Genomic DNA, 15,017 nt, shown 5'->3' on the forward strand with positions numbered 1-15,017 from the left:
CTGAACCCACCGACATCAGGAAATACCGCTGGTTACTTTAAAAATGGTGAGAATTTCGTAAGGTCCCCTGTTCTTCGCGTATCTTCGCCGTGTTTTGAATCACTTCTTTTACGTATCAGGTTTGGGAGGAAAGGGACTTAGAAGTTTCATTTCCGTTACTCTGAATTCTCTCCACTCCGCTCCCTGCAATTCAAGTGCCCCAGTCTGCTGAGGCCCTTGCGCACGTCACTCAACACAGAGGGCCCCGTCGGTCCTTCGGGATTCCTCTTCCCTGTGCCCCCAGCAGCCCCACGCCTGCACAGACGACTCTGGCGTCGGACTCTGAAAGTCAGCACAAGCCAGGCCCCAGACGCGCGGCTTATTACCTTGTACTGAACTCCTGTCCCTGACCTCTTCGATCCACACCTGTTGTCAAGAAAAAGGAATGAGAAGCCAGACTGCGGCAAAATACGGAAACAGGGGCGTTCCAATTTTGAAATTTTTAAAAATTTTCCTGTGCTGAACACAACGAGCCCGGGGGCATCACTGACCTGTCGCATAATTAACTTCTTGTCTTTTGTGCCTTATGAATTTACATATCCAATTATCCTTCTATTTCATGTCTCACGGTTTTGCTACATCGACTAAAACTCCTTAACAAGGAAGTCTTCTGATTTAATGGACTTTGAAAGTTCGTTGGTAGCTGGTCGTTTGGGTCTGATGGCGCTGGCACGGCCACCACCTCCTGGTGCCGGCAGGAGGGAGTGCTTGAGGGTCCCCGCCGGGTGGGGTAACAGGGGCGCTCACACGGCTGTCTGCAGGTGCAGAGAAGTGGCGGCAAGGGAGCTCTGGTAACAACGGTGCTGACTTTAAACCACCCCTGCTCCTCTGTCAAGGGGCACTGTACCCCCTCGTTCATATCATCAAAGTCGGCGCTAATTTAGATCACGGGGCTGAACGCACCATTTCTGTCCCCACCAGGGTTTCTGCTCTGTTTCTATTCAGAACTCCGCCTCCATGGCCCCTTTTCTGTCCAAGGGGACACGGCGAAGAGGCTTGTAAGTGGAGGGCCATTCCCACTGCACAAGAATGCCCACCTGTGGACCTCCTGCGCTGTTGGACGTGACCGTGAACAAACTCAAAATGGATTGAGAGGCGCCTCTTTGGGACTTCAGTTCTCGTCTCTGGGAGGAAGCTTTTAGAGACGGCCAATGTGTGGGCCAAGGAGGTTCTTCTCGTCTCCCAGATGGCAGATTCAACTCGGAATAGCAACAACAGCGTCGTGACAACAGCAGGGAGGTCAAAATTTAATAGCAAGTGTTGTCTACTCAGTTCCTTGTACAAAGAAACCCACGTGGCTCTGCTAATGGAACACAGTGATCTGTTTCATCAGGAAGGAAAGATGATAACCTTTGTTTTTGTCTGGCATCCTAGGAGTCGTGGACACAAACTAACACAATCAGACACGGTTTGTTCACAGAATTATCAAATACCACACCTGGCTATCAAGGTGGAATGGAGGGTGACAGGTAGACTTTTACCACACTTCCCAGTAGCGACTGGGAAGCAATTGATTTCCCAAGCGGAGCTGAGAAACACATCATTAGGAGGACTGACTCAAACACCGAGGCAGCAAGATTCTAACACCATTTATTCCTTTGTTTTCAGGCGTCCCCGACTCCCCTCTTTTTAAAAGGGAGGGCAGCTCTATTTTGAATATAACTTATTCAGATGATAGGACTCAGCTCTCTGAATGACGCAAAAGGACACGATCTGCCTAGAATACTTTTGTATTTCAACAGGGGGTCATGCGCAGCCACACTTCCTGGCAAACTAAGAAACCAGCAGAAGTGAACTGTGAACAGACTGTTGGTGGCAGTCACTTTTCCTCCATCAGGCCCATGAGATCGGCTTCTATCCCCTTCTCACTCAGCTCATCCAAACTGTAGTATCGGTGAACGATCTTCTTGGCGGTGACCACCACGACTCGGAGCCCGTGGGTGTCTTGGCCCAGCTGGCATCCGATGGCCGACGACACCACCATGTCGAGGTTCTGGTAGGTGCCTCCGGCATTCCGGTGGTAGTGGCCTGAGAACACAGCTGTGACACCTGCGGGGGAGGGAACAAGACATTAGGGGGCCAAGGATTTCCATTTCGGGAATTTGTGGGCTCCGCGAGGGCCTTCCTTCTGAGACCAATATGGTATGTTGTGAAATCAAATGCATTAATATCCCTCAGTGCATAATGAGCAAGGAGACTCCAAATGTGACCTCCAGAATCCTCTCAGGGATAATTCATCGATACAGCATCTTAACACATTTGTCGTAAGTGGTACAAGGAAGGGCTAGGGAACGAGAAGAGAGAAGATAAAGGGACTGACTTCGGGTGAGATACAGGAAGCAGAAGGAAATATTCTGAGGCCTGCGTAAACAGCCATCTGATGGGAGTTAAATGTCTACAAAGAACGACGTTCGTGGAGCTCTAATCAAGACAGCACAGCAAGCTCTGCACTTGATGTAACTCCTCCACTCCACACTCAAGAGCCGTGAAGGCTAAAATCTACATGAGAACACCGAAGGACAGAAGTCTCCTCGGAATAAAAACCAACAGCTCCGTGCATAAGAAGCAAGGCAGAAAGGCAGGGTAATGAGCAGGGTCACGGTGCCGCTGGGAGCGAAGCTCCTGGAGGGTGAGAGAGGCTGAAAGCAATGTCTGTGACAGAAGAAAATAAAGGCCGGCCCCTGCTTGAAAGAGGGCAGGCATGGGAACCTGTGCTTGTGGAAAGGGGATGCAGGAAACCCTGGCCGCCTGCTGCCTGGGGCTAGGGCCACAGTAGGCAGGGGTTTCTTAGAAGTCCTCCAGAAAATAAGAGAGAACCAATTTATAATGTTTGCTAATCTCCCGTGATTAGTGCTCTGAGGGTGGCTCATTTTAAACTGCGGACGTGATGTCACTGCCCCGACGAGGGAGGGGATGGCTGGTAGCATGCTGTTCTATAGTGCTTCTGCTACACAGACACAGAAGCTGCGAGCTGCCTAGCCAGCAGGGTAATGGCAACACGTAGCAAGAAAATTGGAAAATAATCAGGTTTCAGTGCTTATTACCATTGCTTTTTAATATAATTTATTTAATGGTGATTTTGTAGAATTTAATGTTTACTATGGTTGTTTCACAAGGAGCTCACAACATTCCTTAAAATTTAGTAACTGGTTTTCGTGAACTGGGCAGGAACTGTCTCCAGCAGAGCACTGGGCGAGAGCTGGTAGCGATCTGTGGGTCTAGGAATGAAGGACAGACACAGGCTCAAGTCTAGGAAATGAGACATGTTTTCTCAGTGTTACTGTGGGCAAGGGCCCTCAAGCTCTACTCTAAGACCTGGCCCCGGGGAGGGGTTGGGGTGAAGGAGACCCAAACCACTAGACAAAGAGAAGTTATTCAAGACAGAAAGTGAAGGAAAAACCAAAGCTGAAATCACCTCTTACTCAACTGAATCTGAAATAATAATAATAAAACACCAATACCTTGTGAAGAAATCTCATATTAACTAAGACAGTCTACAGACTCAATCAGGAATATGAATTCACTCCCAGTGAAATGAATGATATGAAATTGCCTGTGAAGTATTTAAAATGACTATGTTTAGGGCATCAGGAAGTCCTTAATAAAAGACTGATAGCTATAAAAAAAGAACAAGGTGTTATGAAACAAAACAGGCACAATTTCAATGCGAATAGCTGGTAGTGAAAGCTGAGAAACAGTGGCCATTAAAGATAGCCATTAAAATGGAACACAAAGACAACTCTCAATAAATGGGATAAATTCTAAACTGGACACTAATCAGAGAGGAAATCAGTGAATTAAAAGACAGAATGGAGGCACTGAACCAACCAAAAGACAACACGGAGACTCAGACACAAGCAATAAGAACAAGTGGTTCAAAGAACCCAAAGAATGGATAAAGACGTATCAATGGATGCTTTAAAGGAGGCGCAACAGGAGAAAGGAGAAAATAATAGTAGGAGTAACTTGAAGAAACAACTCCTGGGGATTTTCCAAAACGAAGGAATATATGGGCCTTCAGAAACAAAGTACTAGGGAGGATAAACAATAATCAATTTGTACTGATATATATCATGGTGATATTGTGGAGCATCCAACAACAACAACAACAAAACCCCTAAAAAGATATAGCAAAAATACTATAAAGGAATGACAATTAGACAGCAGGCCCCCCAGCAATAACAGAACAAAAGAGTAATGCCTTCCAGTGCTGAGGGCAAGTGACTGTGAACCTCCAATTTTATACCCAGCTAAACCATCATTCAAGTTAAAGGGCAAAAGAAATATATGCTGGGGCATACGCAGACGAAGAGTTTAACACTTCCAAACCATCGCTGAAAGAATGATTACAAGATACGGTTCAGCAAGGAGAGGATGAACTATTAAAAAAGTGATGTGCTAACACTGATAAAAATATTTTGGTAAATTTATTAACTACTGATTATCTTTGAAAACCTCTACTTTTTATTTTTTTATAAGATTATTTATTTATTTGACAGAGATCGCATGTAGGCAGAGAGGCAGACAGAAAGAGAGAGAGGAGGAAGCAGGCTCCCCGCGAAGCAGAGAGCCCGATGCGGGACTCGATCCCAGGACCTGAGATCATGACCTGAGCCGAAGGCAGAGGCTTTTAACCCACTGAGCCACCCAGGTGCCCCGAAAACCTCTATTTTTTTAAATGTAAAACTAGAGCTCAAGAATGTCAAGATGGGAAGGTCAATGGATAATTAAATCACATAAAAGTTACTGTCACGTTTGGAAGGGAGATGAAAATAATGAAAATGATTATATTTTGCTAGAAAAAATGCATAATTAAATATGCTTCTTAAAAATGTTTGGGCACAAGCAACCAAATTAAAAAGAGGCAAACTGTACTTCACCAAAATTTTACACTTTCGTGCATTAAAGAACAGCATCAACAATATGAAAAGATAACCCATGGAATGGGAGAATATCTGCAAATCATCTATCTGATAAAGGTCGAACATCCAGAAAATTCGAAGAGATGAATATGAAAAATATGAAAAAATGTTCAATGTCACTAACCATTAGTCCAACGAAAATCAAAACTATAATGAGATTTCACTTCATCTCCACTAATTCATCTCCACTAAGATAGTTATCATCAAAAAGATGGAAAATAACAAAGATTCCCAGGGATTTGGAGACTTAGAACCTGTGTGGAGGACTAGTGGAAACGTAAAATGGGGCAGCCATTCTGGAAAACACTTTGGCGTTTCCTTAAAGTGCTACACATACAGCGATTGGTGACCTGGCAGTTCCATGACTAGGCATCTACTCAGGAGAAGGAAAACACACAGCCACATACAAACCTGTGTGTGGCTGTTCACAACAGCATTATTCATAGCAGCCAAAAGAGCGGAAACAACCTAAAATGTCCATCTGAACTGATGAATGAACAAAATGGGGCACATCCCTATGATGGAAGCTGACGCAGCTGTCAAAAGGACTGAAGAGCACTGACAATGCGCTCCGACATGGACTGACCTCGAAACCTCACGCTCAGTGAGAGACGTTGGATGCAAAGGGCCTAACACTGTAGGATTCCATTTATAGGAACTGTCTGTCCGGAGTAGGGAAATCCAGAGACGGAAAGATTATTGCCTGTCAGGGGTTGAGGGAGGTAGGGGACAAGGGGTGGCTTGCTAGGAAGGAAGCAGTAGTGGCTGCTAATGGGTATATTAAAACCACTGAATTTTATACTCAGCCACAGGAACTTCTTTCAAGATATGTCTCCAAAGGCAAAGGAAACAAAAGTGAAAATGAACTTTTGGGACTTCATCAAGATCAAAAGCTTCTGCATAGCAAAGGAAACAGTCAACAAAACAAAGAGGCAACCCACGGAATGGGAGAAGGTATCTGCAAATGACAGTACAGACAAAAGGCTGATATCCGAGATCTATAAAGAACTTCTCAAACTCAACACACACAATACAGATAATCATGTCAAAAAATGGGCAGAAGACATGAACAGACACTTCTCCAATGAAGACATACAAATGGCTATCAGACACATGAAAAAATGTTGATCATCACTAGCCATCAGGGAGATTCAAATTAAAACCACATTGAGATACCACCTTACACCAGTTAGAATTGCCAAAATTAGCAAGACAGGAAACAACGTGTGTTGGAGAGGAGGTGGAGAATGGGAACCCTCTTACTCTATTGGTGGGAATGCAAGTTGGTGCAGCCACTTTGGAGACCAGTGTGGAGATTCCTTAAGAAATTAAAAATAGAACTTCCCTATGACCCTGCAATTGCACTACTGGGTATTTACCCCAAAGATACAGATATACTGAATAGAAGGGCCATCTGTACCTCAATGTTTATGGCAGCAATGGCTACAGTCGCCAAACTGTGGAAAGAACCAAGATGCCCTTCAATGGACGAATGGATAAGGAAGATGTGGTCCATATATACTATGGAGTATTATGCCTCCATCAGAAAGGATGAATACCCAACTTTCATTATCAAAATGAATGGAACTGGAAGGGATTATGCTGAGTGAAATAAGTCAAGCAGAGAGAGTCAATTACCATATGGTTTCACTTATTTGTGGAGCATAAAAAATAACAATGGAGGACATAGGAAGATGGAGAAAAGAAGGGAGTTGAGGGAAAATGGAAGGGGAGATGAACCATGAGAGACTATGGACTCTGAAAAACAACCTGAGGGTTTTGAAGGGGTGGGGGGGGTGGGAGGTTGGGGGAGCCAGGTGGTGGGTATTAGAGAGGGCTCATATGGCATGGAGCACTGGGTGTGGTGCATAAACAATGAATTCTGTTACGGTGAAAAGAAATTAATAAAAAAACAAACAAACAGAAGTAGTGGAAAAATATAGTGAATACCCAAAAGCTATAGAAAAGTTATTCAATAAATAATCAATATTTGAAAAAAATGCAAATTTTATGGTATAGCTCAATTTTTAAAAAGGCAAAAAAAACCCACAAACAAACAAACAAAAAAAACCACCCAAAAACGGGAAGGGGAGGAGGCCAGAATAACCTATGTGGTAGAGATCAAAGGTGGAGACATCAGCACGAACTCATGTTTACCTTAATACCAAGTTAAAGACAGAGAATGACCCAGGGAAACATTTATAGATGTGTACAGACACAGGTTAGTATGCAGACCCGTATCCTTGCTCAGTCCACTTTCAGTACCAAGAAGCAAGGGCACACGCAGGCCATGAGCACCCCCAGCGTCCAGATCTTGGTTTCTAATACCATTTTCCAGTAAAAGGCTCCTTGGAAACCTGGCTGACTGTGGGGCTGGGGTGGGAAATATACAAGATGAGCCTGGAGCATCTTGATGGGCCAGAAAGGGAGGACATGCTCAAACACTTGCACTGATAGGGGTGTGTCAGAGGGACACAGAAATCAACCCACAGCCAAACCTTAATAACTGAAGCACCAAAATAAACTAGTATTGAATGATAACCCAAAGTATAAAAAATAAATCCACGAGTCCAAATTTCTGAGAAATTCTCACAGCGCAGAGACCAAGGAGGTGGGATGCCTCAGTCAGGTGTGCTATGCTGGGGGGGACCCCAGAGCAGAAAGAGGACATTAGATAAGAAGCAAAGGAACCAGATTATGCACTTTTGTTGATGAAAGTGTATCAGTATCAGTTCATTACTTGCAGCAAATGTACCATACTGGTGTAAGACACTATTAACAGGGGAATCTAGGGGCAGCGTATATGGGAAGTCTCTGTATTGTCTTTGTAATTTTTATGCGGATTTGAAATTGTTCTAAAATTTAAAAAAAAAAAAAGTACGGGTAATTTCCAAAAGAACTGAAATGGAATATGTAGCTTTCAATCAGCAAAGAGGCAGGGCGGGGGATGGGGTGGGTGGGAATCAGAATGACTACAACAAACAAAATCAAACACGAAATTTTAAAAAGGCCCTGGAACCAAACGCTGGATCTGGGACCGAGAAACCGGATGGCTCCTGCAGTGCCAGTGGGAATTCCTCAAAAAACTAAACTTGCATTTACTGTATGACCTGGGAACAGAACTCCTGGACATTTATCCCAGAGAAATGAAAACTCAGGTTCAAATATCTGTACGTGGATATTGCCAAGAATGGGAGGCAGCATGAAGTTCTTCAGTGGGGTCTACAGTGACACCGTGGTCTATCCATGCCATGGAAAACCACCCAACAAAAAAGGGATGACCGAATGATGCAGACAACTGGAAGAGATTTCAAGGACATGACACCCATTCGAAAAAGCCAAACCCCAAAGGTTTCATCCTGTAGGATTCCATTTACGTAGCATGCCTGAAATGAGGAAATTCTAGATACGGCTGCTAGGAGTCAGGCATGGTGGTGGAGGGGGCCGGGGGTGGGAAGGGCTATAGGAGGCCAGCAGGAGGGATCCTCGTGGCGATGGAATGGTTTGCATTTGACGAGGAGGCAAATGTATGTGTGCTGCGTCTGGCGGCATAGAGGCAGGGTACGGCGTTCACCGAGCCACCGGCAGTGATGGTCATTTATGGGAGGACTGGATAAATTGCAGCAGGTGTGTTTTAAAAAAGAGGTAGAGGTTACGTAACAAGAGGTTACGAAAGTATTGGTGTGATCCTGGTTTTGTAAAGCAAAGAGCGTATGCTTAAGAAGGTGTGTGCACATGTGTCTGAAGCCCCCCCAGCTGAACTCAGATACATGTCCACTGCTCCCACTGGTGAGGGGGAGCGTGGGGGGCTGGGATCCGCGAGGAGCATCACTTTCTCCTCTTTTGTACTGTGGTATAATGCTATCAGCGGTCACGGGCACAAGCGTCAAGATGCTGTGAAGAGCATGGAGGGGACGTGCCAGATGGACGGGGTTGGCGGGGAGAAGGGACAGGGCCCGAGCTGGGCGGGTCAGCAGCTTGCAGCTGACGCCCCGGGGGGGACGCCCGAATGGTCCTCATCACAGCTGGCGAGCTGAACAGCCCTGACCACACAGACCAGAGGACCGTGGAAGTTGACTGGTTCCTCCACGGCCTTCCTGGGGTTTCAGAGCTTCACGGCTGGTGCCACCGGAGGCTCAGTGGGAGCCTGTGCGTTAGACGAGCCTCGGGGACGTCCTTGTGGCCAGACAGAAGCCACTTAGTATTGTTATTATTTTGCTGTGTACTAGATCATGTGTATGGAATTTGGCTCTTTATGCCTAATTCATAGTTGTGAACTAATATTCTGGAAGGAATGTTTGGCAATTTTGAAAATGGCTCACATTAGCCGTAATTAGCTGTAAAAACTCATTTATGTCCAAATTTCACGCCATATTTATCGGCCTCCATAGAGACAGGGGCATTAATGGGGCTGTTCAAGTGACCTGCAGAACTTTCAAAGCGGATCTCGGGGGACCTGGGACAGCTGCGCTGGTCCGCCGTGTGCCTGCTATCCGTCTTCCGCCACAAACCCCTCAGGGCTCACCGTTTATTGTTAATGTCCCAAGTCACACCAAGTGTGACCAAACGAGGACTGTGGAATTAACAAGGATACCTAGGAGGACCAGCAATAAAGATGAAAGAGAGCGGGGCCACTGTGTTCAGGATGGGCTCCCCTCCAGCAAGAGAGCCTGGCTCGTCCCCACCATTACAATCAGGAACTTTGTCTTGGGATCCTGAGCAAGACACTGTGGAATGGCCATGGAGTAAGTGTACTAAGGGACGGTCAAACAGAGGAGGGTACGAATAACTCTCCATTCTGCGGGGTTCTAGGGCGGAGTTCGGGGCTCTGGGCTATTCCTGGCTGGCCCAGTGAAAACCGAAACCCGAGGGATGAGACTTGAGCAGGGACATGAGGGAGCCTCTTCCTGGGCTGGAGCCAGAGCCAGAGCCAAAGCAGCCTGGTGGCTGACAGTGGGAGCTTCTACTCCCACCTCCTGGGAAGTCCAGCAGTTCTGAAACACGCTTATGTCCTCCAAGTCCTCCCGCAAGTAAGGGCAGTATTGAGGCAGAGGGGAATGGGGATGGCTTGGAAGGAGGACAAAGGTAGGAAGCTTGGGACTTTCCAAGCACCATCTCGCTGAATCCTCCCAACGGAGACTCGAATCATCTGTTTTACAGATGAGAAAACCGAGGCCGGGAGAAGACACAAAGTTATGCATCTGGAAAGCTCACCCAAGGGCTGAACCGGCCTTACAGATTCTGATTCTGCCCTTTGGGGGCCTCGGGCAGGCCGATGCCCTCTGTGGGCACCTCCTCCCTTGTGAGATGAATAATGATTAACACCTGTCTCAGGGATGGCAGAGAGGTCTGAAGGAGAGCACAGAACTGGGCAGCAAGCACCCAGTACCCAGCATCCAGCACCCAGTACCCAGCATCCAGCACCCAGCACCCAGCAGGTGCTCATCAACCCTTAGGTCTCCTGGCACTGCCCTCAGCCGACTGCTGGAGGGGGGACACAAGACACCAGGGGCGGACCCGGCGATGCAGTCTCTGCCCAGGTTACAATCCTGCCCCTTTCATGCTGACAGGGCACGAGGACCCATCTCTGCTTTCTATGAGGTTTTGATGGGGACGCATTGATTTGCAACTCAATGCAGGTAAGGAATGCATTAATAAACTACGGTTTCCCTGACGGGGGATTGATTTTAGCACTGTTTTCAAGAGTTGTGCAGAATTTCCATTCTGGCTGTTCATCAGTCATCTGGGGCCGACATGCCTCTACGGTTCCTTAATTGAGTATTACGTATAGATTGTTTCTGAATTATGAACCGCTGTAAGGAGATGACAAGCATCTTCTTAAATTACCCCCAGAAGAATTCCCAAGCCAAAGACAGCCCGTGTGCATCAACAGAGGGCCGCTTCTGTGGCCTGAGCATCGTATTTATTCCTCCATGGTATCAAGTCATAAAGATGCTATAAAAGCTATTTTTGAGCTGTCTTGATTCAAATTCATTTCGAATCAATCAGAGGATGGCAATGCAATCTCCATATAATTTAATATTCTAATACTGGAAGCTTGCTTCAAATCAATCAGGAAATCGAGAGGGGACCCCAGTGCAATTTTAATATTAAAAACTGGCTTCCTTAATGGGTTAGTGTTACTTAAGCCTGGAGAGTGCACACAAATTCGAATTGGGCTGCTTTTGTTTTTACCCTGAGTATACATTTATGAAAATGTTATGCATCTTCACATCGTCAGCTGTGACAGTGACACCTGGGTTGTAAATCATGAGTCACTCAATTTATTCTGCTTCAGTGGTAAGGGGGAAAAAAAAAAAAAAAACATGACTCATTAAAATTAAAAAAAAAAAAAAAACCTGGTGCGAACGGAGAGAAAACAGGTACAAATGATCAGGTAACAGGTAAAGAAATTCGCAGGCAGGTCGTGGAGAGGCGGGGCCCTAAGACGGCGGTCCCTGCCAGCAGCTCCAAAATCAGGGTACAGCCCACATGACTCTTTAAGAGGTTCTTTACAATTGGGTTAGGGCTTTGAGTTGGTTGCCACAGAGAGGTTAAGGGACTTGCCTGGGGTCACACAGCGAGGATTTGTACCTGGATCAGGCTGACTCTATCCATTACCTTAGAGGTACAAAGTATCAAGGATCACGACACTGCAGGGCCAGTAAGAAGGCCTCCTGGAGGGGGTGGCTTTGACCTAAGGGACACCCTGCACTTCTGCCCGTTCTGTGTTCACCTCTGCCCTGGGTCTTGGAGCAGGGTAGTCTTCTTGTGGTAGTAATAATGATAACAAATGATATTTATGGAGTGTTCACTATCGAACACTGTTCTGAAGAACAACACATCACACGTTTTTAAATCATGTGAGCCCTTCCATTTCCCTATGAAGAAGGCACAGTTACTACCCCAGTTTGGCAGATGAGGAAAAGAGACATAGACACATTTCATGTTTGCCACGCTCGGCCCCTCCCTGGCAGGGCTGCGATCAGAGCCCAGGGGTCTGGCCCCTGAGTCGGGCTGTTAACCAAACCCCTGCCAAGTGGAGGGAAAGTGAAAGCCCCGGAGAGACAGGCCACGTGAGTGAAGAAAGTCACCACCAGACGGCGCCTGCTGACCTACCACCACCCACGGGCAGCCCCTGGTCCTTCTCCGTGCTTCTGAATCCTCGCCAGACGTGTGACATGGGAGAAATTCTTCTGCGAGTTCTCCAGGGGACCACGTGACCGTACCAGGATTCTAGATCAGAGTCGACTCAGCTGGAGGGCAGGGGGGCTAGACTGACTGGCCAGAATGGAGACAAGCAAGGGGCCAGGCTCAAGCCTGCATCCTCCTCCTCCTCATGGTGGGGGGCCTCCAAGCATCCCATCACTGCCAGTTTTAGCCTTTCACCAATTCAAACCTTCCCATCCCCAAATTCCCATTAACTTAAGTGGGGTCTTAAAGACATTTTCACGAAACTTCTCTCAAGGACGGCTTGTAACCTAACTGACCTAGAGTCTACAAACATTCTCTGTAAGGGGTCAGAAAGTCAATCTTTTAAAGCCACGCTATCTCTGTGAGCTACTCAACTCTGCCTTCCTTCATAGCATGAGGGCAGCCATCATACACAGTTATGTAGACCTGTGGGCATGGCTGCGATCCAATAAAACTTTATTAACAAAAAAGAGAGGAGGGCCACCCCCAGTAATTGCAGGAAAAAAAAAAATCTTAAAAAAAAAAAACCACAACATTTGGGTGCTCAAAATTCAGCCACAGTTTCTCAATTCTTCAAAAATTAGAAGTTTCTTTCTGTACTTCTCACAAATAAAGAAAACAGTAGTGTGTAGTCTGTAAAACTATGAATGCCATTCTGACCAGGGGAGACAAGTGTATCTGCCCAACAGAGAACAATGCTCTGATGAACTCAAAATTGTTCCATAAACAATTACTCAACTATAAAATAATTCAAAGCATTTGTACCAATGGTCAGAAAGAGAGTTCTGTATTTACTTGGAATTAAAAGTGTCTACATCCTTTCATCTAAAAAGGTAACTCTGATGTAAAACATTAAAAAAAAAAGTGTGCTGACAGTTTTTGCTTAAAATTAAATGTCTAAGGGGCTTATAGAGTTAACACATGTACCAATAAGAGAGAGAATAAAATTCAACCACCATACAGTTTACACTCAATAAATATAAATCTACATTGCTGAATTAATGTTCTAGTTGCCTTTTTTTTTTTTTTTAATTTATTTGACAGAGAGACAGAGATCACAAGTAGGCAGAGAGGCAGGCAGAGAGAGGGAGAAGCAGGCTCCCGGCTGAGCAGAGAGCCCGATGCAGGACTCGATCCCAGGTCCCTGAGATCATGCCTTGAGCTGAAGGCAGTGGCTTTAACCCACTGAGTCACCCAGGGGCCCTCTAGTTGTCCTTTACAGAGACGATGTGAAATGGAAAGGGCTCTGAGGGGGTCCTGCTCAAGAGAAACATAATGTGAGCCTCTTGGGTAATTTTAAACCTCCTAGTAGCTGCCTTTAAAAAAGTTAACAGTGAGAGGTGAAATTAGTTTTAGTTATGTGTTTTAACTCACTATTTAAAATATTATTTCAACATATAATCATATATAAAATATTACCAATTTTACATTATTTTCACACCAAGTCTGGAAAATCCAGTGTGTATTTTATACTTCGAGCCCATGTCAGTCTGGACCAGTCACATGTAACTGCTACATGGATCAGAGCCATTCTGGAGTGGAGCAGATGTGGAAATCCAATCCCAGCGTTGGCTCTTTGTAACTGGGAGGCCTTAGTATCTGAAAAATGGTAGATAGACACAGCTACCTTGCAAGGCTGCTGCTCTTGGAAACAGCTATACTGTGCCTGGCACACAGTAGGCTCCTAATGAATGAAAGCCATTATAATATCAATTATTAAATCACTGATCATCTCTTTAACAGAAGCACTGTATTATTAATATCATATGACAAACACAAGGCCCTTCTGCAGAGCAAAAATAACCACACCACGTCAAACAAAGAAGGTAGCTCTAGGTTCAACACTTTCCACATTTTACAAGGAAGCTGAACTGCTTCTGGGTCAAAGAATACCTCCACTTTTTTGGTACAGCATCAAGTATAATTAAAGAAGCATAAACTTCATATATTTGGTCAATTTTAACACATGTACGCACCCAGAAACCATCACCAAGATCAAGATCATGAACACATCTTACTATTCCCAAAAGTTTCCTTGTGCTCCTTGGGAGTCACTCCTTTCCTCCATCCTGGCCCAGGCAACGTCTGACCTGTTGTCTGTTGCTATAGATTAATATGGATTTCATATACTAAAATCATATAGTACGTGCTCTTTTTTGGCCTGCCTTCTTTCAGGTAGCACGATTTTGAAAGATTTTGAAATTTTTCATGAAGGAATCATGAAGGCATGATTTTCAAAAATTCCCCCATATTACTGGATGTGTCAAGAGTTCACCCTTTTTATTGCTAAGTAATATTTCATTGTAATGGATACCTTGTAATTTGTTTACCCATTCGACTGCTGACGGGCCCTGGGGTTATTTCCAGAATTGCCTCAGCACGTGTGATGAAAAGTGATTAACTATATATGTTTGGGTTTATTTCTAAACTCAATTTCCTGTTCCATTAATTTGTTTACCTTTTAATACCAAATGTTAGCTTTGATCACTGGAGGTTTACAGTTGGTTGTAAAATCAGGTAGGGTAGGTCTTTCAACTTTGTTCTTTTTCAAAATCATTTTGCAATTAGGTAACTTACATTTCCACAGAAATTTTAGAATCAGCCTGTAGTTTCTTCCCAAAATAAAACTACAGGAATTTTGATGGGGATTATGTTGAATCTATAGATCAATTTGGGGAAAATGCCGCATTAACAACAGTCTTCCAATCCATGAACATAGTCTATCTTTCCATTTACTTAGATCTTCTTTAATTAATGTCAGCACTGTTTTATAGTTTTTAGGGCAGAAGCCTTACATGTCCTCTGTGATTCCTCGGTATTTTATGTTTTTTTGTTGCTATTGCAAATTCATTTAGTTTTACA

The 15,017-nt window shown here is 45.0% G+C and overlaps 1 protein-coding gene across 2 annotated transcripts in view; it reads right to left on the reverse strand.

The window, feature by feature from the left end:
- Positions 1-1,611: 1,611 nt before the first annotated feature.
- CPPED1 (calcineurin like phosphoesterase domain containing 1) overlaps positions 1,612-15,017 on the reverse strand; it is a 102,207-nt gene continuing 88,801 nt past the window's right edge. For both annotated transcript variants that reach the window (XM_044232883.1, XM_044232885.1), the window contains exon 4: positions 1,612-2,088. In XM_044232883.1, the coding sequence (XP_044088818.1) occupies positions 1,859-2,088 (230 nt within the window). In that variant the 3' untranslated portion in view covers positions 1,612-1,858. The remainder of the gene's footprint in view (positions 2,089-15,017) is intronic.

Source organism: Neovison vison, chromosome 14 (assembly GCF_020171115.1).
Source record: "Neovison vison isolate M4711 chromosome 14, ASM_NN_V1, whole genome shotgun sequence".
In the NCBI taxonomy this organism is placed as follows: domain Eukaryota; kingdom Metazoa; phylum Chordata; class Mammalia; order Carnivora; family Mustelidae; genus Neogale; species Neogale vison.